The sequence below is a fragment of the Puntigrus tetrazona genome, chromosome 16, assembly GCF_018831695.1.
Source record: "Puntigrus tetrazona isolate hp1 chromosome 16, ASM1883169v1, whole genome shotgun sequence".
In the NCBI taxonomy this organism is placed as follows: Eukaryota; Metazoa; Chordata; class Actinopteri; order Cypriniformes; family Cyprinidae; genus Puntigrus; species Puntigrus tetrazona.
In genome coordinates this window covers 22,436,184-22,461,032 of record NC_056714.1, presented here as the reverse complement: position 1 = coordinate 22,461,032, position 24,849 = coordinate 22,436,184, and the positions used below count along the sequence as shown (strand labels likewise).

The 24,849-nt window shown below is 34.6% G+C and overlaps 1 protein-coding gene across 2 annotated transcripts in view; it reads left to right on the top strand.

Moving 5' to 3' along the window:
- The window catches only part of tsnare1 (T-SNARE Domain Containing 1), a 103,881-nt gene that overhangs the window by 62,718 nt on the left and 16,314 nt on the right, over positions 1–24,849 (top strand). The window contains exons 9-11 of one of the 2 annotated variants that reach the window (XM_043262107.1): positions 1,199–1,271; positions 10,242–10,324; positions 20,592–20,701. In XM_043262107.1, the coding sequence (XP_043118042.1) occupies positions 1,199–1,271; positions 10,242–10,324; positions 20,592–20,687 (252 nt within the window). In that variant the 3' untranslated portion in view covers positions 20,688–20,701. The remainder of the gene's footprint in view (positions 1–1,198; positions 1,272–10,241; positions 10,325–20,591; positions 20,702–24,849) is intronic. The other variant, XM_043262106.1, reaches the window with a different exon arrangement.

The following is a 24,849-nucleotide window of genomic DNA, read 5'->3' as shown; positions in this document are numbered from 1 at the left end:
AAACAATTGCAGACACCTGTGATGAATGGCTCAATGGTTTGAGCTCCACTGACCCAGCTGCAGTTGCATAGGGTTGTGTATGGAGACAAAAAGGCCTGTGAGCAGGAGATAGACTCGGGCTTTAGAAGACACCATGTTGCTTCAGGCCTGTGTAGAGGGAATTTTGACACGTAACAGCACCAGAAGAAGAGCTTTGCTTTTAAAATGTTTGGTCTCTTATGTTGTGACCACACAGTATATTATGATGTGTTGTCACAGTAGGATAATTTAAGTCGTCAATAATATGAAATAACAGTATTTCATAATTTGTCATACCAATTTAGATTTTCTGTTTACTAAATAAAAAAGCATCTTTTAAACTTTAAAATATATACTAATTTAAAATCTAGAATGATAATGCATAGCCTAATAATAAGAATTAACAAAACAAAAACAGGCTATTTCTCATAAATGTTTTATTCTATTTAAATAAAATTTTAATTTTTAATTTGTTCATTTTCACTATCATTAAGTTTTAGTCTTTCAGAGTTTTGAGTTTATTTAGTTTTACTGTAGTTTCAGTATTTTAGAGTTGTCCGTAACTATACCAGTATTTCAGAATACTTGATATTGTATGTAATTAATAAATACGTTTTTAAACTTTAAAATATATACAAATAATACAAATATTAATGATAATATTACTGATATCTTTAAAATATAAATTTAAATGATAAAATATGAATATCGGGCAAATTTCAGGGTTATTATGAATCAGAATTTTTAAAAATGATTTTCAGTTCGTTTTCTTTTTAAGTTCCACTCTATTGTCGAGTTTTATTAAGTTTTTAGTGTTAGAGTTTTAGTAGGGCTATCCAAGTTAATATGTTAAATGGTGTTAAACATTTCTTTGAAATGTTATGATATATAACATTTTTTATGCCTTTTTTTATTTCATTGTGATTTCTTTGGGAGTCATGAAAATGTATTAAAGCTTTCTCTTTTTTCTCTGTAATGTTTTGTAGCTCATCTACACCCAATTATAAGCTTATAAGCTTCTGTTTATGTGTGTTAAGGTGTAATCGGTCGTCATTACGATCTATTTCCTTTCGATGTCTCTATTTTATTTGTTGTCGTTTCATTTATTTAAAGTAACTTAAGATGCATGAGAAGTCCATTTCAGAGCACTCTGACGTTTGCCTCTGTTTTGTTTTTGCAGAGAGACATGCTGGACGTCAATCAGATTATGAAGGACTTGGCCAGCATGGTGCATGAACAAGGAGACACCATAGGTGAGGTCTTATTTGTGCGCGTGTGTGTATGTGTTCGTGGCTCTGTGTTTCCAGTTAAGAGTCTATTGACTCATCCTTGTTTGTCTGGCCTTTTATTGATAATCACTTCTCCCCCCCATATCTATCCCATAATCCCCCGCTGTGCTAAGGTGAAGTTTCAGAGGAGAGAACAAGACATCACCTTCACCAGCTCAATACATGACAGACAGAGAGTTAGTCTCTACAGGTCTCTGGAGGAGACTGAGATCAGAGAAGATCCTCAAAGATTCAATTTATTGTTAACAGGCAGAGAAAGACAGACCGATATTAAACTGGAAGCATGATTTAGGAGCTGAGTCACCGGTTACATGCAGAAAGCAGGGATAATAGTGTTGTTGCTTGCTTGTTTGGAAAATTTTTTGCCTAAACCTTTGACATTTTCAGTACTGAACATTATTATGTTAAGATGTTTCTGTTCACTTGATTTTAGTTTTTAGTGTTTTATTTTGAATTTATTTTCAAATACTAGTATAAAATACAAATAATACAAATTGGTTTTAATGTCGATATCACAATAAGCACTGACCTTTCTATAATAACCATAATTTGTAAATGAAAATGCTATATATTTACATGCTGAATTTTTATTTTTATTTGTGCCGTCAAATGATTAATCATGATTAATTGCATTCGAAAAAACTTGTTTACATAATATATATGTGTGTGTGATGTGTATATTTTTTTTATATACAAACACACACATTATATAAGAAAAATGGGTTATGCTTTTATATTGCATACATGTATATATAATACAAAATATAAGAAAAACCAATCTTTTATTTTAGATGAGATTAATTGCGATTTTGTTTATTTATTTATTTATTTATTTGACAGCACTAATTTTGAAATATTTATTTTTGCCTTTTCTGTGCCGAAAGATAAACGAAACTCTAAAAAAGTCATATGGCTTTCAAAAGATATGAGGGTGAGTAAATGAATTACTAGGTCTATTACTTTAAGACTTTTTCAAATTTGACGTTTATTGCACATTTATGTCATTCTTGCGCTCCCTTACGTATTGTTGAATACAGATGGCTGTGCGTGAGTGTGCATTAGAATTTAATTTACTTCAGTTAACGGATGGCATGTGATTGAAAACGTGAAATATTAAAGATTTTATAGAGCTGAATATGGCTGCATAAGATGAGAGACCCTTAGCCGTGGCCTCTCTGTCGGAAAATGCCCATTCCTGTTCTAATTGGTACCCATCCAACGCAGTGTCCTTTCGTCCGGCCGTTTTAATTAATCCTGTGTGTACTGTACATTCAACAGGTCAGATGAGTAAAGATACCGTTCCTTCAGGAGAGGTTAAGGATGTGCTTTGCACATTCTTCATCCTAATTTAACACCCTCACGGTCACGATACAACAGCAGCTCAAGGGAAAAAGAGAGAACATGAAGGTGTAACACAATGAGGAAGGAGTTGACGAGAGAAAAGGGAGATTGAAACTTTTCTTGTCACCAACTTCCTCCCTCGCACGGACACTTAACATTTACACAGGAAAATGATGTCAGACACGTTGAAGGTTATCACAAGTTATGACTAGCGAAATAACTAGAATCTATCGGGACACACAGTATACAATAAACCACCCAATAACGCTGTTTTGCCCTTTAGAAGGACACTTGAGGATATAGGTGGACTATGTTTTGCTTTGTTTTCATCTTTTCGGTCCTTCTCATTATGCTTCATGCATTGTAATTTTCATATTTTATTTATTTTAGCACCTTCTGGTTTCTCTTCGCCTGTAAGCTTTGTTTAAAAGATGATCCATTTGTCCAGGCCTATCTAGTCTACTATGTCTGATACTTTTTCACAAAATGAAGCCATCTTGATCACTCTTGATCACTTAGTTATGACAGAGCTAACAAAGGACAATATTCGTTTGTATTTTATTAGATTTATTTTATATTCCTATTCTTATTTTACTGAAAATAACAGGAAGCTTCATACAATTAAAAATGCTATTAGAAATGGTATTTTTCATATTACAAATAACTGTGAAATTAGTAAAATGAGTGATATTGGTATACATGTAGAGTGCTTAATTTCAGGCTGTTATGAGCAGGGTTATTATCATTAAGTAAAATTTAAACTACAAAGAATTACTTGAAATAAAAAGCAAAATAAAATAAAATCTATTTATTTTACATATTATTTATTTTATTTCCAAAATTTCAGGCAACATTTCTCTGTTTAAATTAAAGTGCTAATATATATATATATATATATATATATATATATATATATATATATATATATATATATATATATATATATATATATTTTTTTTTTTTTTTTTTTTTAATTTTTTTTTTAATGAAAATGACAAAAAAAGAACAACAAAATAGTGCTTCTAATAAATTAAAATAAAAGCAGAAAATATTAAAACAAAATCTAATTCAAAATATTAACAAAAGCTATATTAGAATAACTGATTATGAGTTTCCACTTCAGTCAACAGTTACGTTTCAAAACAATTTTTTCATGGAAATAAAGCCACTCAGCTCATGCTTCTTTCTCTTTTTGAACACACTGAGCAAATGCAATAGGGGGATTTAAGACATGTGTGCCCCTCCAACTGTCATCCTTTATTTACCAAACATTGTATTTTTCCTTTTAAAGCCACAGCTTAAGAATGAAATGAAAGATGCTATTCTTCACATGGTCGTGATATGTTTCTGGATACTCCTGCAGAGTCACTCTCTTACAACTTGATTATAACATGATAAACAAATACATATGCGCATGCAACATGCAATCATTTCATGAATGCCTATTGGAAAACAATATTGGCATTAAGAAAACAACATCCAGGTGTGATGTTTTCAGGAGGTCTTCTTCAGATCAGGAAGGGAAGTAAGGCCAGAACTAAAATCTGTGTGACACATTACTGTTTTGCTCAGAAACAGATATGGTTGAATTGCTCTTTGCCTTTGTACCCGGTGTGTTTATTAGGAGGTGGATGTGAATAAAGTTGTGACACGTACCTGAATGAAATGGCTTGTGCTATTCTAGTTATCCAATTACAATTACAAGTAATTTTTTAATATTATATTAAATTATACTACAAATTTCATTTATTAAAGTCAATCATATTAAATTTGTAAAGTATATTTAATAAATGCATTACGGATTACATGAATAGTTTTCATTGGCCATATTCAAATGCATTGAAATACTGATCTAGACAGATTCAAATTGTATTATTATTATTATTACGACTAAGATATTTGTTTAATAAACTAATATTTAGTTTACTATATAAAAATAGAAATATTAGTGCTGTCAAATGGGTAATCATGATTATTCACTTCAAGAATTTTTTTGTTTACATATATATGTGTATGTGTGTACTGTGTATATATAAATACACACACATACATGTATATATTTGAGAAAAATGTGTTGTTTATATAATAAATGTAATTTACATATAAATTATATGAATATAATTGAATCCATGTAAATGTTTCAATAAATATATATATATATATATATATATATATATATATATATATGTGTGTGTGTGTGTGTGTGTGTGTGTGTGTGTGTGTGTATAAATACATAGATAAAAAATAAACACAGTGCACACGCATATATTATGTTAACAAAAACATATATTTTGGTTGCGATTAATCACAATTATTCATTTGACCGCAGTAATATTTATCTCTCTCTTGTATGCCAGGAAAGAAGCTCAATAGAAGCTCAATCTCTATGCATGTTTGGTGAATTTCTTTGTTCCGCCAAAGGAAAAGAAGATATTTTGTAAAACATTTTTAAGGTTCGCTTACAAGAACAAAGAAATTCATGCAGGTTTGGAACTACTCGAGCGAGAGTAAATGATGACAGAATTTTCTTTTTTGGTTGAGTTATTCCTTTAAGTTTATTCATGTTATTTTAAACATAAAAATGAGTCCACCCGATGCAGTCCTGTGCGTGTTTCTTCCATTTGATCCTTTTATTGCGTGCCATTTACTCTGCTTTAGCAATGCTTAAGGTTATCTGTGTACATAGTGTGTCTATTAATTCTGTAAAGAGGTGATGTGATTCTGTGGCTATGAATGCTAAATTATGTTTCAGGCTAATTGGGTGTTTGTTTTACGGCTCAGCTTTGTGCCTCCCTAATTGGTTGATTCTTTAATTATTTCCAGCCTAATGTTTTCAGGAGTATTCACCGCGCGCACGTGTGTGTGTTCGAGTCAGTAGTGACCAACTGAGGAGTCTCTAGATAAGAGCTCGTCAAGCCTGTTCATTTAGAGTCATTATAAAGTATGTCCCTGTAATTCTTAAATGAATTGAGGTTGATGGAAATTAAAAAGCAACAGTTGAATTGTGTTTACGGAGACTGTTTGCCCATGTCTGGCAGTCGATAAGGTTATATTACACAGAGCAGGACTCCGCATATAAAAAGCTGAATTAAAAGAGAAACAAGAGCCGGTGTGATTCAGCTGGTTTAAAGCACAAACAGTACTGGCCTTTTTGGACCCCGGTGATACGCACTTCATCTGCAGTCATCTGTTTGATATGCATTGTGGTTAATGGTACATCTTTTATCTATTGTTTAACACATTTTGTTTAGTTAGTGAATTAAAAATGAAACCAAACAATAGTTTTGTTCCAAAAACTAGCTTACTTGGCAAAACCTGCTCAGCTAGGCAATGTTTTTGAGCTTTATCCTGAGGTGAGGAAACAGTATGTAGCGAAATTATGTTGGAGTGTAGGATAACATAAACTTTAATAATAAGACAACCCCAGAACGAGCTGCGAGAAGAAAGTTTTAGAAAGGTGTAGCTGACTAAAACCTATGGAGTCTATGAAAATGTCTACATTTTATTTGGAACTGAAACATTTTATTTGCTACTAATATCTAATCTTAAACTGATTATACACAAAACATTTATGGACTATTTTTTGCATTTTTTTTGTATCAAATCTTAAGCTAGGTTTTGGTAACGTCAGATACTAAATTTTGCAGCAGTCATTATATCTACATTGGTTTTCGACAATAATGCATAAACTGTTCAAGACAAATCAAAAAATTACATTTATTGCATACTTCAAATCCATTATCATATTTATAATAATAATTATAAATATATTATAAAATTCTAAAAAAAAAAAAAAAAAATAAAAAAATGTATTCCACATATTGTACATTATTATTCTTTTCTCTAAGCCCCGCCTTCAGAAACGGGTCGAATTGTACAAAGCTCATTGTTGTAAAAAAAGTGAAGTGTGCTCTGATTAGCCAGCTTTCCAGTGAGTTGTGATTGTCTAAATACTGCAAGCGTTTGGTGGAAATTTTACTCCACTTATCATAACACAAAAACAATAGAACGCATTACAAATGAGGCATTTGTTGCATCCAGTGGGGACACAATTACTTATTATAATGACTTAGTACTGTCTTTTTACTTGCCGCGTTGAATTGCTCCGCATAAACATGACCATGCCTGTGATCGGAGAAATTACAAACATTAAGCACCACCCTTCACTGCTCAAAACTCGCGTTTGAATAGTAAGTATCAGGTTCTTTTAATAAAAAAACGCAACTTACTTTTTTTTTTTTGATAAGTGAGGAATGCCAGAGATTTTTCTGTTATTATTCAAACAAAACACACACACACAGAAAAAAGCTGAACTCTCAGTAATGTGTAATTTAAAAAAAATATCTTGCACACAATGTATTATGATTAGGCTATATAATTTATACTCAATGACATATACGTAAAGTGTTTAATATACAATCATTTAGGTTGAGTAGCAATCCAGTCTCGAATTTTTTTCTGATGTCTCTGTTCTCTGATATTAGTTTGTAATATTATGTTTATCCTCTCAGAGTAGGTTGGTTGGCTGTTACCCTGGCCTAACGTCCTTTTAAATTAAATATGTAGAAATTTCTAAGGCAGGAAATGAATTCCAGTGCTGTTGAAAAAAATTGGTGGCCACCATGGAGCTCTATTGAAATCGACCGAATCTCTTGTGCACTTCGTGTGAGAAGTCATTTGTGCCATGTACATGAGTGACAGTTTACAGAGTTGCTATGAAAAGCGTTTCGAATCATTCTCTTATGAAGTTCCATTACATTTGGGATGCTGCTGCAGAAAAAAGCTGCTTTTGTAGACAGTAAACGGTGAGGTGACTTTTAGAACATCGTCGCTCTATAGCTTTGATAAAAATCCATTTAGAATGTGTTTTTGACACAAGTGACACTAATAAGAGGTTGGTTGCCCTGCGGGGTGTGTTTAGCAGACATGGCTGATGATTCATCAAGCACAGGGCCTTCTTTTCAGTTTTGCCATTGAAATATTGATTGATAAGTCTCTGTATGATGTGTCTTCTCCCTTCAGTCTTTCTAAATGCGCCATTTCTCATTTCCACCATGATTCTCTGTGCCTATATTGGTAGTAGATGACAGGTCAGTAATCTCACATAGAGATAGAAGAAATGTTCACGCCGGGAGGGTTATATTGGTCACTGGAGTAGATACTGAGCGCTTCCTGAATATAATGCGGCCTACACACGCTTTCGGATATTGCTTTGTGTAAACTTTGGTTTGTTTGTTGTCGTCTGCATCGTTCGAGACCATATTCCTGCTATTTTTCACTTTTGTGACTCAATGAATCTCGTTGATCAGGCGCCATCATCCTGAGAACGGCTTGTGATAACAAGAACTAAATGGGAAACTACAATATAAAAAATGCTGGGTAAAATATGAACAGAATCAGCGATTGGTTCTGGTTTAGATTTTTAAAGCCAGTTTTTGAATTACAACCCAGAAGGTTGGGTTGAACATTTAACCAGCTGCTGGGTCAAAACAACTTAGTTCTGGGTTCTGTCCATATTTAACCCAGAATTTATTTTTAATTTTTTATGCTGTATGATGGGGTACATTTAGCTGTTACCAGAAACAGAAAGAAACATGGGGTTGAGATGAATCCGAGTCAGGAAGGTAGGATGAAAAATTAGTTGATAGCATGTTGTAGCATCCTTTAAAAGTCCGTCTAACAGAATGATGGATGAAAAAATACGCGTTCCCACACAGGTTGCCAGGTTCTTTCCATTGCAAACCCTCCCCTTCCACATCTCACGGTGACGGTGGAGACCAGGACCAAATCAAATCAGAGAAAGATAAACAAAACCTCATTAGTTCCTCCAGCTAGGCGGAGGTGAGGTCTACAGTGTTCCCCTCAGCTGAGCCTGCCCTGCTTTAACCCCGCTGTAACTCTCCCGCTTCTGCTTTCGTTCTGCTCTCCTGTGTGGTGAACCGCACATTTGTTTTTAATTGGGAAGGGAATTGACTTTGCATTTGAATCAATGCTCTCACTTGCTAGTATAAGTACATGTGCATTGGAACAAGACAACTCATTTGGATTATTCAAAGTTAATAATTGGCTGACTTTCCTGCGAATTAAGGAAGCAAGGACATAACAGAGTCTTTGTGAGTTTCTAGCTGATTATCATACAGTATGTGTGTTTCTAAGCACAATTCTTTGCGGAAAATGTCTTTTTGTGTTGAATTTCTGAACAGAATATTAGCTAATCTGCTGGGACCGTGAGAGATGTCACAACTATTTGTTTACGCTTTTGTACTAGATATTTCCTAATACACAAATGGTCATACTGTAACCATTAAAATATATATTTAAATACTTCACAGACCAATAATGCAGTAAATGCTTCACAAAACAGTTTAGAATTGAGTTTTAATAATTCATTTGGCACAAGCGCATCCTGCCTGTGAAGGGTTAATTATTGAAATGAAAAGCTTATGATTATAATTCATATATAAATTAATAGTGTGCCATTATTTACTCATCTTCATGTGACACCAAAACATTCAATCAGTTCCCTTGTTCAGTAGTAAGGGCACTTATCAGGGAGTCGGCCATTTCAAGGTCTGTCTCAATCGCGAAATCCTTCCAGTGCACTGGGACATTCGCTCCCTGAAAAATCACAATGCACCCCAAAAAGACAGACCTTTTTTTATATTTCAACATAAATGCACAGCACTTGACTGGTAATGAACACACATAATTAATTTCATAATTAATACTCGGTTAAAATTTTGTAAAATCATGTAACAGAATCAATCTTTATTGGATAATCATTTAATAAATTCTGTAATTTCTATATTAATAGTTAATTTGAGCTTTTTGAGCTCATGAATGTTGTTGTGTGGCATCTCTGCTGAAATTAAATAAATAAATAACATGCCAGTTTGGAACAATTATGAAAGTGAGTAAATAATGCCATTATTATTATTATTATCATGAACGGGAACCAAGGTTTCAGTGAATAATAATTTGAATTTGGGCTGATTCCCAAAGAGAGTTATCAACTCTTTTTTTATTATTATTAAAATGATTTTAGTAAAGTATTTATTTAATAATAATAATAATATTAATTTAATTTGATTTTTTTTTTTTGTACCATTAACAGTCCCTGATCACTATGAATTATGTTGTTGTATGGCATTGCTACAGAAAAAAAAATAATAGCACGTAGGCTTGTAACATAATGAGGGTGAGTAAATAATAACAGAAATTTTGTTTTTGGCCGAACTCTTTCTTTCAACATGGTCTTTTGTGGTGATTGTGTATAGGGAACCACAAAATGCAGTGTAGCTTCAGTTCTTGGCAGCATCAACATTGGGCACGTTGCTCTCTAATCTCTTTCTCCCTGGGAGAGGGAACATGAATGAGAGAGTGGGTATGTTTATAAAGGTGCTCTGGTACACTGTGTGCTTGGACAGTCTTTTATATGAGTGTGGATAAAGGAGTCACACATTCTTTCATGAAGTTTGGGGTTTCATGTACATGGGCTGAAAATCATCTTAAAAAAACACATTCATAAACACATTGTAACATGATGTACATCATAACACAATAACAACAACAGCTTGTTTTCCCTCTTCACAGACAGCATTGAAGACTACATTCAGACCACGTCGTCGCACGTGGAATCAGCCAATCAGGAGCTTGCAAAAGCCAGTCATTATCAGGTATGTTATTGACGTCTTGGAAAGCTTTTGCTCTGATAGCAGCATTAAGGTACACAAAAAACTGTTTGGTAAAAAGAGTCTTTCAGTAGCAGTCTATAAACACAATTATTGTTGCAGGTTTGTTTATTAGTTTCAGCTGACATCACACAGTGAGATTTTAAACATGTTGTCATTCATTAGCCGCTCACTTCAGTAATCATCCTTACCTGACGGGTGGACCATAAACCCATTTGAAAATTTTAATTTGTCATTGATTGTTCTCAAGCTCTGTTTGAGTATATTGTGTGTGTAAAAACAAAATGGCTGTATTACACATTTGTTTACTCTGATGCCATGCATTTCATAATTGACACAGTTAGTGGACTTTTTCAAATTAAAAATGACTTTCATTCAAAATATGTCTGTCGTGACGACTCTTGGAGAGTTTGGCGTGGTAATATGCATGGCGATGCTAATGTGTTTGGTCTTGGTGCTACACATAGGACATCCTGCATAAGAAATCATCTCTATGTATAACTTGCATAATATTACCCTGTAGCAGATCTATACAGGTGGAGCTGGGGAATGTGGAGGATTGAAATGCTCTGAAATGCTCTGCAACTGCTACAGCAAACACTAGCCAAGTGTTTAAAGGTGCTGTATGTATTGCAGTCCAATTTCAAAATATTGGAGACAGCATTTTTTACCCAGCCCCTCGGACTTGACCCACACACAGGTTCACGCTCAGGCCCCTTTCATTTGCCAGCTTCCATGACTGAAATTAAATACGCTCTGTTATCCACCAACTGGCAACCTGGGGTAAACTGACGTTGGGCAGGTTTCAAAACAGAGCCCAACATTCTGGGCCGGAACGCAAATTTTCAGAATAACAGACTGTAGCATTGTTTTAAAGATAAAACAAGTATGCTGACTTAACATGTTTCTTAAATATCAGCAAACATACTATGGCATTTTTATGCTTTAGTAAGATCAAAATCCTACATACAGCACTTTTAAATGTTGAGTGTGAAAGCTCATTGGCTGATGATGTGAAATTAAACCAATCAGCTGCACCATATGAACGATGATGTAATTGTGTCAATTTGAGTCAGCTTGCACCATTCTAGAGTGTCATCTTTGTATTTATTTCAAACCTATGTTCTTGGCATTGCTAGTGCCAAACTCATCTGTAACAGGGTGTGTGATATCATCTGATAAGGATGATAAGTTATTAAATGTGGAGTAATAAAGTAAAGATAGCAAAAACACAATTAAAATAGTCCATGTGGTTATGTTATACTATAAGAATACTTTTTCAGGTCTTTAACTCATTCATGGTGCTGCTGATGCAGTAGCTCGCGCTCTATTTTTACTTTCTTTGTGTATAAATATAATTCTCATAGCTTCATAACATTATGGTTGAACCACTGATCTCAAATGGACTATTTTAACAATGTCCTTACTACCTTTCTGGGCTTTAAACGTGTTAGTTGTGTTGCTTTCCATGCATCATATCAAAAATATTCTTTTATTCCTGTCTGATTAGAGCAGTTGGTGTTTAGATGCGATCTTTCACATAGTTCCTCTCTGGGATTCACAATTCTACCCGTTTACCGATTCCTGTCTATCTGAGTTCATGTGTGGCAAAGCAAATGAACGTCCCAAACGGGTGCTTTAGCATTCCCCTCTTGGCCGTAGTTTTCTCGCCTCTTCCTTCCTCCACTTACAAAAGCGCAAGGGAGTAAATGAGTGAGTAGCAACAGCTTTTGGATTAATTGTCATTTCATTATCTCAAGGAGAGCTCAGCCGTGACCAAACTCACGCAGAGCAATTTAGCACTTCGCCAGTCCCGCTGCCGCCCACCCTGAGGGGAGGAGGGAAACGCCTGGCTTAGGGCGCTACCGCGTTTCCTCTCGAACATCTCCCATAAACCCACACTGTTGAACATTACACACACAAGTCAATTAAAAATAGCAAGTCATTTTCTTTCCATGGACCAAAATGTCAGTTAACCGAACGCAGGAAATAAATTGAATCTATAATCCATCAAGCCAAAAGCAGTTCCTCTCCTTCCATGGAAGGTCTGTAAGTGACAAGAATGATGTTGTATCAGCCCCATCAGAGTTCAATGGAGCACGATGGAACATGATTGTTCATTACCATGCTGCTGCTCCAAACTCTAAACTCAAATGAACAGACACTGAATAGAGTTCACGCCATAATACACAGTCTCCAGACTTCATTTACCATTACTCATTTTCTCAGTCTCTCCATTACAAGCCCATTTTGATGTGGAAAAGTGCTTTATTGGGCACTCTTAACTAAGTGAATCTTAGTTAAGTTTATTCAGCTCGGGTCTAAGGTCCGTGTTTAGTCTTCAAAATCCCTTTTTCTGCAAGTGCTGCATCCATAAATGAGCAAAGTTTATAATTAGCGTAAATTTAGACACGATATTTGTTGTGCGAATATTTCTGAGACACGGGATAACTTTGTGTCTCTGAGGAACACATAGCAGTGCTGTTTCATTCTTGAATTAATCGTTTGTTGCTGTACAAATCATTTACAGAAAAGGTTCAATGACACAAATATAGTTGGACGTTCCGTTACCGAATGAATGAGCAAATCTGAATTATTCCAAATGAATTAATAACCGACTCATAATGATTATATATACTATGTCACATAAAAAATATATTATTACAAATTACTGTTAAAAGTTTAATTAATTAAATAATCAATTATTATTTATTCTCAAGCTGCAGTGATTTAATCCAAGAACTGTAGAAATATCAATAGCATTTAAAATGTGTATTTTAATATATTTTAAAATGTAATTTACTTCTACAACGGCACAGATAAATTCACAGCATTATTATTAGCACTATTATTGCAGTCTTCAGTATTACCTGATCCTTCAGAAATAATAGTTGAGTATTTACCTCTAGGAGCGCTATACCAACATCAGGTATTCAACCACTTATTTTCTCTGGTAAAACAAACTCTCTGAATACTGATGATGGTTATTTTTCTTGAATCCATGGAAAGAAGCAGCAAACACTTAAATATCAGGTATGGTTTCATGTTTCACTTAAAATCAGCTCAAATCCCTGTGGTTAGATCAGTATACTCAGTAATGTGTCTTTGACCTTCAAGTATGTATGTTTTAATTATACTGTGTTGTAAATAAAATGCAACATTTTTAAGCCAGTTTTCAATTTCCTTACATTCTTTCTTACCTTACCTGTCATTATAGGGGAGGGCCGTTTTGTCCCTCAAATGACAATCACTGAATATTAATGGCCATTGTCACTCCCCCATACAGGCTTTCAATCACAAAAACATGTCTTTAACATTTTCAAATAAATATATTGTTTTCTGTGAAGGAGTAAGACTGATTAGTGAAACGTCTTATGCAGAACTATTCAGTATGAATTTTATGGCTTTATTTCAGTTTTTCCCCCAGAACTTACAAACCACGCATAATATTTTTTTCTCTACACATCCATCTTTTTCACATATTACTGTAGCAGTTTGTGCTGAATACAAAAAAAATGTTGACCAATAGTGTGTTATAAGTAGCTGAAATAAGCACAAATGTCATGTCAAGGGCATGTCAAAACATCTCAAGGGCCCCAAAATCACTTCAGACCCCTGAGGGTAATATGCTCAAAAACATTTATTATTATCAATTTTAATAACCGTTGTGCTGCTTCATTTTTTTTATACAATATACATGTTTTTGATTAATTAATTTTACATATCTTTAGTCACATTTATTAAATTAATTTATAATAATAAAAATATTAATTTATCAAAAATGTTTTTTTACAAGTGCAAGAAAACATATTATTAGTAAACAGCATACTTTAAAGAAAAGATTGTGCTTCACTGCCCATGCCGAAATAAGACATAATGAAAAGAAAGAAAGAAAGAAAGAAAAAAGACAGGCAAACATGTGTATTAGAAAGGACAGTAGTAATCTACTAAAAACCCATAGCATAACCACTGTTGTGCAACAAATGTATTCGCATATTTCACAGATTATTGCTTACACATTGCTCATATCTGGTGTGTGGAAAATGTACTTGTGTAAGTGTGTGTGTGTGCGTGTGGGCTGTGTTAGGTTGTATTTATGTCAGTTGGATGATCTCGTGGCCTGTAGAGTGTGACAGTGAGCGGGGTGTTGGATTATTATTTGCTATCTGCTTCAGCATAAGCCGCATGCTGTCCCGATTGCACTGAATCCATGCAGACCAGACGGCTTATGTGTGTGCCCAGAGCAGATTCACTGCTTCAACGTACCCTCCATAACCCTCCTTCCCACACACACATGCACACGCACATGAAAACATAAGAGAGCCAAAGTGTGATCTAAGGGGGACAAATTAAATTCATTTTATTAGTATCAGTGGTACTGTTGTGGATACTTAGGGTTGGGGACTTGATGATACCTCAAATCATGCAGTTTATTGAGGAGAGTTACTGCTGTTACTTTTTTTTCCCCTGTAGACAATAAAATGAGCAAAATATTTCATTGAGTGAAGGAAGGATCTGAGTCATATTTGGAGACTAATATAACCTATATTGGCTTGGCAACAACCTAGATCCCCTGCAGTGAATGGGTGCCATCAGGAATGAGAGTATAAATCAGCTGCTAAAAACATCACAATAATCCATAAGTAATGCAAAAAAATCATCTATTATTAATGCATTATTCTAAATTGTCGCTTCTGGACAAAATATGACTGTTTTTTTCTTTATTTGTGCATATTTCTCCCCTAAATCAGATGAAATGACTTTTGAACTTTGAGTCCCGAAATGAAAAACATCATATTTTGGGATTTTGTTACAACTTGAATAAAGACACGTACTTCTGTGCACTTTTTTGTGCCACGCAATTTTTATGTGCCTTACTGCGTGTTTCAAAGAGAAATGTCTGCTGGCTTTCGCTTAAAAAACACAGGCACATTTTTATTACGTTGATATAGGTATGTATTGCTGTTGGTTCGGAATTCAAATATCCGTGATCTGTCACTAAACGTTCATGCTCTATCGCAATACTCAGATAACCAGATCATAGAAGTGAGCTCTGTGCCTGAACTGCATTTTGAATGGAACATATACTTCAAACTGGAAGTATAGTGGAATATCCAGTGATGTGCATTTCGCAGGACACTTACGAATACAACAAACGTCTGAAGTGATAAGGAGGGGGGAAACTGCAATGATATGTACTTGTTGGTATGTATTTCGTGTCTCGCTGAAAAATGCACCCAGTTATGTTTATGCCATTAGACCTGGTAGGATTTTTAGGTACAAACACACAGCTTTTGTGGATTATTGTAAAATTTTTATCAGCTATTCTTATTCTGATGGCACCCATTCAGTGCAGAGGATTTACTTGTGATTTGATACTAAATCAGTTTCCTTTAAAAACTACTTGGAACACCCTAAAAACCAAAATGCCCTGATAACATTTTTTAATGATGAAGCATCACTCGCATTTTTCGTCCAGAATGTGTACAATTTTGTGTTTTGATTTATTGCTTGTTGTTTAAGTGCAAGAATAATAAAAAAAAGTGTTGTGTAGTTTACTTATTCTTTGCAAGAGTAATTCTCTTCACGATGAAAGTTTGTCAGGTTTGTTTAATGAATGCAGAAAGCAGCTGATCAGTGCTGTGTCATGCTGTGATCAAGCACAGCAATGCAAATCAATCATGCAGTGTAATTTAGGTAATGGTGATGAATGGAGTTTAGCTGATGTGATGACTGCCACATAGGCCTGTCTGTAATATTGGAGCTGAAGTGGAATGAATATGTATGTGAATGAGGGGATGTTGTGGAGAGTTTAGCACAGGAGCATTATTCTCCATGAGCTGGAATGTGGCAACTGGCCAACTTGCCAAAGTCGCTGCTGCTAATATACAGTACAACGATACAGTGATTAAATCATGGAGATACTGTGGTACTTTTAAGGATGTTAACTGATACTGATAGCTGATAAATATCATGTAACATAAAATATATTATATAAATGTGATGGCCACAGCAGACTCTCTCTGTCTGTAATCCCCTGATAATAATACAATATAATATAATATAATATAATATAATATAATATAATATAATATAATATAATATAATATAATATAATATAATAATAGGAATGTATTAGAACATATGACAAATTTAATTATTTGTATTATTATATGTAATATTAAATAAAACTGATAGCCGTTAGTTATAATATAATTAGTGCTGTCAAAAATGATTAATGAAATTGCTTTGTTATATACATAATATTTTGAAAATATTTGCAGGTATTCTTATGTATATGTATATAATCTCTCTCTATATAAATATATTTAATATACTCATTTTTAACATGTATGTTTGTGTATTAATATGTACATAATAAATATAAACAGTACACACGCATGTATTATGTAAAAAAAAACATTTCTATTGGATGTGATTAATCACTTGACAGCATTAAACATAATATAATATAATATAAATTTTCATTTTCATTCTTTAAATTAATTATTCCTTTAAATAATTAGGGTTTATTAGGGTGAAAATTCACGTTGACACTGTTTTTTTATTACTAACTGATCTGTAGTATATAATTATTCTTAATGATTTATTAATGAGAGTTAAAATGATCAACAACAAATGATCAACAACAAACTTTTCATTATCTGTCCCAGAACAATTATTTTAAAGCAGCTGCTGAAATCTCTGCTTTGCAAAAACTGCAATTCAAACATTTGTCAGTCTAGAGATAAAATAATTTGCTGATCCTCTCAGATTTATGTAGGGTGGCAGGATCAAGGTGCAACTTTCAAACCTTTCTTGTTCATCTGTATAACGTTTTCTTCCATAGAGCTTTCACACACTTGTGTACATCAGCCTGAGGCAGAGCATGACTGGTGTTTGCCAAAGGGTAAACTGCATAGTGGGGACCTCAAGTTCCTGTTTATTTGTGTCTTTTAAACATCATAATCAGGAAGACTTGGATTCAGAATTTTTATGTAAATTGCGCGTAAGCCGATTACAAGCCAGGCAGTGGCAGCGCAAACATTATTTATTTTATGGACCTTCAATTTTCTGAGCAGATGAGATAAAGGCAGAATAATATTATGTGGGTAATCATCGTGCTGCGTTATTATGACATTATAAAGACGTTTCTCATGTCACACAAGGTAAATGACTCTCTCCCCCTCTCTCTCTTTCTCTCTCTCTCTTTTAAAACCAGTGTCATTCTGTTTCTCGTGAAAATTTGATGTCCACCTATGTGACTCAAATGCTTCAAAGTAAAATTTGCTGCTTTCTTCGGGGTCTGATACGAGGGTTAGTTTAGTTGAGTTTTGGGTTCAGAGGTTAGCAGATATGTTCCACCCTCCCTCATGGCAGGAAATCCATTTGTGGTCACATGACAAGTTTGTCTCCAGCAGAAACAGAAAGTATGTTACATTTACAAGCAGACTAATGTACAGTTTTCCAAATGTTAAATCTAACGTGGAATCACACTAACTGAGAAAAAAAGACAAAGAATTAATTTCATTTTGAGGTAGTTTTCCCATTCAGCCACTAGGTTAGATGAATAGAAATGTACAGTGTATATGTATTTTAAGATGTAGCTCAATTGTACAATTTAGTGCAATATGCGAGGAGTTAGGTTAGGTGCTGGGTTAAGGCTATGAATTGAAAAACTTGTAAAAAAAAAAAAAAAACAAGACTGGAGTAATGATGTTGGAAATTCAGATTTGAAATAATAAAGTTTTAAATTGTGTAAATGCATTACTATTAAATTGTGGCATTACTACTTTAATGTGTTTTTGGCGATCCTGAGCACGAGAGTCTTCCAAAAAAAAAAAAGTCAATGCAATAAAAAATGACCAACCCAACTTTTGAGCGGCAGTATATAATACAGTATTATGTAATATTGTATAATTTGCATTTCTCTACAATTGAAACCAAAGTCAAAAACTTTAGGAACTAAATCAAAGCTTCTAATGAAATTATCAGTGCATATTCATGCAGTACTTTAATCATTTATAGGTCTACCCCGAAACTTTTTTTCAATATCAAGGTGCTTTAGTTTTAGTGCTTCTACAGCAGCTCCACTAAATTGGGTACACAGAGAGAGAGAAAATTCATTTTCCTTTTCCTTTTCTCTCCTCTCTCCAGCACTTCACTCCATCAGCTTTCTTTTTATCCTTAAGTCATTTTCCCTTTCTCTTCCTCGCTCCGTGAACGTGTGCACTCTCCATCTCCACCTCGCTTCCCCACCGCAGCATCAGGAAAAAATTCGAGCTCCGAAATGGAGCAACAGTTGTATTGTCACCTAAAGCTTTTTCTGTTCCCTTTTTACCTGATTTATTTTCCTGTTTTCTCTGAATGACAGAGCAGGCCCGGGATAACACAGAGTGAAAATCGGCGCCGAGAGACTGTATGCTGAGTGATAGAGCAAACTGAGGGAGAGAGAGAAAGTTTATAAGGCGCGGTTTTGGAGAAATGTAAGAAAGAAGCGAGGGAATCTGTGGTGACCAGCTGCAAGAGAGGAGATAGCAGAGAGAGGCTTTTAATTCCCAATCCCTACAGAGCCTTTGAAAATTACCAATCTTCTTATCACAGACGCAGGGCTGCTTATGCAAATTGTTGTGGAGTGGAACGTTTAAACGGAAAATTACTCGACAGCAGTTTTTTTTTTTTTTTTTTTTTTTTGCCTCCTTCTCTCTCCCTCCCCCCACACGCACACTTCCACATAGAAAGCCTGTTTCCAGTCTCAGATAAGAAGATGAATTGCTCTTCGCGCTTTGAAGCACGTCAGGATTTAAAGACTCCAGCCTAGCTGTGGTCTACGACTGCTGCTCTTTCTGGCTTTGTGAAGAAAAAAATTAAAAAAATAGATGGTGAGCGAGGAAGGGCATTTCAAAACAACGTAGAATCTACGCTTCCAAATGTCGGAGCCACCCGCCGAGTCACAAAAATGTGTATTGAAACGCACTCAGCAAGCAAATTCCATTCACTGTTGTTTATTATTCCCACACTTGTTGGTGGCGTTGCTTCTAAACTGGATCTTAATTTCTCAACACAACAAAGCAAAAGATCCGCGGGGGGGTTTCGGTCTTAGGCGTTGAATGTCCAAATGACACTTTCGGCAGTTTTCCAAAATTCTTTTCAAAACGGAGCAGGGCTTCCTCCCACCGCGGAGCCTTATCAGAGGCGAAGAGCGTCAGAGAGCCAGATGGGTTTTGCGGACGCCGTTCAGACAGAACTCGAAGGCACCCGAGAATGCGGCTCTCTCATGCTTGGCCAACAGCTCTTGACTCTAGGCCACAATTCAATTCTGTCTGAGAAATCATTTTCAAAGCATGTCTCTGTATTGAGCAGAGAGCCTATAGAGGTCAATTGATGGCGGCACCTTCATTTCGTATTGTGGTATTGCGTCGGTTGTGGGAACCTGTTTGGAAAATTATGGTGTAATTTTGTTCTTTTTTTCCATGCGGGTCCTTTTATACCTAGAAGGGCCGTTTGCACCCGGATAATGACTGTTGATTTATTGATTTGGTGGGCAACCGAGAAAGAATTTATTTTATAGATTTTTTTTGTGTGTACAAATCTATTAGACTCATGAGTCTCGCTTTTGTTATTAGTCTATTAGGATTATGGTGTTGGATGCTGTCTAAATGCATTTTCAGTTATTATCACCCTCTACTCAGCTTTTAACTAGTATTTTTGGAATCTTGATAGTAGCTCATTGTTTTTTGTTATTTTTGTATAAATCACTCACCCACATGTTGTTTCATATGCATTTCTTTCTTCAGTGGAACACAACATAGCAGAACATTGGAGATGTTTCTTCAATGAAAATGAATGGGGGGTTGTCAAGCTCCAAAAATCTTCTGAAGTCACATGATGGATTATGATAATTGTATTCACTGCAGTTCACAACATGCCAAATTTGAATATATGCAGATTAAAATATAGAAATGAGATTCGAGATTTTCAGTGGAAAGGAAGATTTACAGGCAATCTATGCATGGCTTTTTGTTATGTGAAATACTTTTATAAATGTTTTTATTTATTTATTGAGTGTGAAAACCGCTGGTCACCATTCGCATTGAATATGAGCAGCATGAACGTTCCGCCAAACATCCCTTTATTTGTTCGTAATAGTTTATCAAATTTAGAATGACATGAAAATGACATGGGTGAACTATCGTTATCCCTAATCTCATAGTAATATCTCAGACTTTTTCTTCTTTATTCTGTCTTCCAGAGGCAGCTGAGGAGGAGGAAGTGTTATCTGCTAATCGCTGGAGTGCTGCTTCTTACTTTGCTTATCATTATTATTGCAGTCTCAGCCAGAAAATGAGAGCAAGACCACAGGTGAGCTATGTCCGGTGTGCCCTGGCTGTAATAAAAATAACAACATAAAAATAAAAATGAGAAAAAATACTGCAGGGACAACACAAATCAACAGAACAAACATTAAACAAATGTTAAAGGAACAAGTTAAAATCTGTGTGTAAAAGTTATTTATTTTTTTTTTTTATTTTAATAATAATTGTAGTTATTCATATTATAATTAAACATTTTTACTAGGTTTTCCAAGACAATAAAATACATAAAACATTTTGTGATGTTATAATATATGCTTAATTTTGTCCAAATTACTGTATCATTTTGTACTTGTCAAATGCTTGGAAACATTATGATTTTTATGTTGTTTTATGTTAATGTTTTAATGAAGTCCACTTCTCTGTTTTTACTTGATCCATTTATTCTGAAGGATCATGTGAAACTGAAGACTAGAGTAATGATGCTGAAAATTCAGCTTAGTATAACAAGAATAAATTACATTTACATCACTGTAGACAATAGTTATTTTAAGTTGTAATACTATTACTGTTTTTACTGTATTTTTGAGCACATTAATTTAGCCTTGGTGAGCATAAGTGACGTATTGCAAAAACATATAACTTTAATTATTACAATTTATATTTGACCGGTAGATACTGTATATAAAACATTTAAAAATATACTGTAATTCAATATAGATGTTTTTTTAATAACATTTGCTTCATTTTTATTGATTGATTGATTGATTGATTGATTGATTGACTGAAAAACATTACATTGGCCTAAAATACCAATTCAAAACGTGTCCCCTCATTTGAGGTGCTAATAACACAATTATATTAAAAAAAAGTATCTTGTGCATTTAGAATGAATTTAGACTAGAGCAAGTCGCCAGCTTTGTTTAAAACTTTCCGACAAAATCATCATGGAAAAAAAAAAGGTGTCAAAACAATCTTGCTTACCTAATTAGTTCCTGACATTTGTGTAACCCGAGCCGGCATATTTTTCACCACAAGACGCCGATCCCGTGAAAGCTCTTCAGACTAATATTTCACCCATGGGCAGCCTCTCTGAGGGGAGTGGGATTTTATCAGTTAGATGGATTACCTCCTCATTCATCTCTGAAAGGCCAACTGACAATTACACTCTCCTGTTATTCATTTATCCTCTCAATCTACTTTTATTCGTTCATTGACTCATTCATTAGTTCATTGGTTTTTCTCGTTCATCTATCTGTGAGGAGGAAGAGTGTTGGAAACTGGGTGAGGACTGACTCCATTTCCATGAGATGTTTATCTATGTGTTCGATCTCTCGCGGCCTCCCTCGGGGAGACGAGGCTGAGTGACAGCCTGGACTCCCTCTCGTATCGATCCGTACCCTCTCCGCTCTCCCGCTTTTCCTCTGGCAACACGCACACACCTCCTTTTAAGCGGCGTGTGTGAAACTGAAAGCAGATAGCATCTTTAATTAAGTAGCTCTTAACTCGCATTTGTGAAATAGAGTGAAACGGGGAGCATAAGTTGTTTGAACTTTGGTGCTAAGATCTCGTCTTTTACCAAGCGCTTGAGCAAATAAGAACAGTTGAGAGATTTTGTCACAAAAAAAAAAATCACTCAACTCAAACACGCATTGCCATATGCACTGTTCACAAATGGAGAACTCTTAAGTACTAATTGATGTAGAGGTTTCAATATTCCGTCGCTTCTGTTTTGACCTACAACTATCTCATTTATGCCCTTTCTAAATTAAATGCTAGATTTTTGCTTAATTTCAGAAAAAAAAAACTGTAATGGATGGCTTTCTGTGCAGAAGCTGCTGCCATGTTATGTGGTTGCTATGAAGTTCTAAGTGGTTTCTAGGTGGTTGTTCTTATTTCTGCATCACTTGGTCCCTCTTTCACCCAAAAAATGGCATGCTGTTACATACTTGTATAAAGTTCTTTCATACATTTGTTATTTTGATATTTTCATATATATGTGTGTGTGTGTGTGTGTCTACTGTATAATGTAACTATATAAGTGCTGTTAAGCAATTAAGAATGAATAAAATGTTTACATATGTGTGTGTACTATGTATATTTATGTACTGTATATATAAATGCACACACATACAGTATATATTTGGAAACTGTAACATGTATTTATATGTATATGTGTGTGTGTATATATATATATATATATATAAATATATAATAAAATATATATACATACATATTTTATTTTGTAATCAACCTCTTATTTTCAGATGTGATTAATCGTGATTAATCGTTTGACTACACTAATATATTTGTTTATTAATTTTAGTTTTGATAAGTTTTGTTTATATATATATATATATATATATATATATATATATATATATATATATATATATATATATATATATATATATATCAGGGAATCAGAATCAGGGAAATCACTATCTGAGAATTTTGAAGTTGTTAGAAAACATAAACATTGAAAATCAGAATCTATCAGACTTTCAAGAGCCTTAACATTGGAAGCAGCAGATGACAGAACTGCAGTTCACACTAATAAACAGAGCGTTGTCATGCATTGGTGTAGACACTTATTTTTATTTATTTATTTGTTTGTTTATTTATTTTATTCTTTGTGCAAACAGGCTTTTTTTTGCAATAAGAAGAAAAAGAAAAAATACATTAAATAATACTAGGGCTCAAACAATGTTGGATTCTACAGACTTTCACTGTATAGAAAAAAAACAGAAATGTAACAAAAATTCTAAATATCTTCTTTTGTGATCCTGACTTGAGAGTCAGTCAGTTACATTATTAGGGGAGCTGTTTAGTTATTTCTTTTTTTTCTTTTCTTTTTTTTTTTTTTTTTTTGCTCAACGCTCAATTCCCGGTTAAGCATGTGTTTTATTTTTCAGGTTGACTGGATAACTGCTTTAAGAGACCCGTGTAGCAATGTGTACCAAATCATGTTTGCAGACCCTATGGTTTTTAGAGAAAGAAGTAGGGAGAAGGGGGGTCCACCCTAAGCTGTGCTGTTTGGTTCAGTGCCATTACAGACTATAAGCTCAGGAGAGCCTGCCAGATTGTGTGCTAGGGACTGGCTCCAAAAGCTGCATAGATTTATAGAGAATTAACAGCTCTGAATCTATGTAAACACGGGCCATTCGGTTCTGGTGAGACTTGTTTTTATTTCATGCCCTGTACAGTTTGTGATTATTTCTTTCTGCGTCTCCTTATAACCCCAAGCTGTTCACAGTGCAACTTTTAATGAAAAATTAGGGTTAAAAAATTGTTGGGTGACAAACCGTAACTTAGACCCTGCTTAAACCTGACAGAAAAATCCATTTCAGGTAGATGTTCAGGTAAGCAGACACAGTTAAATACAGGTGTAAGCTAGTCCAAAACATTTTGACATCCGATCACTCAAACATTTTAGACACTAAATTAAAACTTTAAACATAAAATTTAGTGTAAATGATAATGTGTGTGTGTTCGGGACAACAAGCACCTCCGATACCTTCCAAGATGGTGGTGCGTACACGTGCTGCGGCTTCTCTCGCTTCCAACAAAATGGTGTCTTTGTGTTTTATATATTGTAAGTCGCAGTGTTTTTGTTCATATTCCTTTGCTTCTACCTGCTCTAAAACATGCATACAGTTGCAAGATTTTACTGAATTTTGGCAGAACCACAATTTTAGAGTTAAACTCTGCATTAGCTGAAGAGCTGCGAGACAACCCTAGCGGATAACCAACACAAGCCAGCTATCCCCACCATCGTATTGGCGAATGTTCGCTCTTTGGACAATAAACCAGACTATATCAGACTACTATGCTCAATACAGAGGATTTTTGTGTTCACGCAAACATGGCTCAAACACAGCATACCGGACTGTGACTTTCAGATCGACTCACTAACATGCTTTTGAGCTGACAGAGTTTTCGGCAAGGGAGGTAAGACCTGTGGTGGTGGGCTTTGTGTTTACATTAACAACACGTGGTTCCACGATGCTGTTGTGGTTTGCAAACACTGGTCATCTATGGTGGAGTTCATGATTTTTATGTAGCCGCCATTCTACCTTTAGAAGAAATATACAGCTTTACTGCTTGTTGCTGTGTATATTCCTCCTAGAAACAACAACAACAGAAGTGAGGCACTAAATGATCTGTACCAGAACATCAGTAAGCAGCAGACAGCCC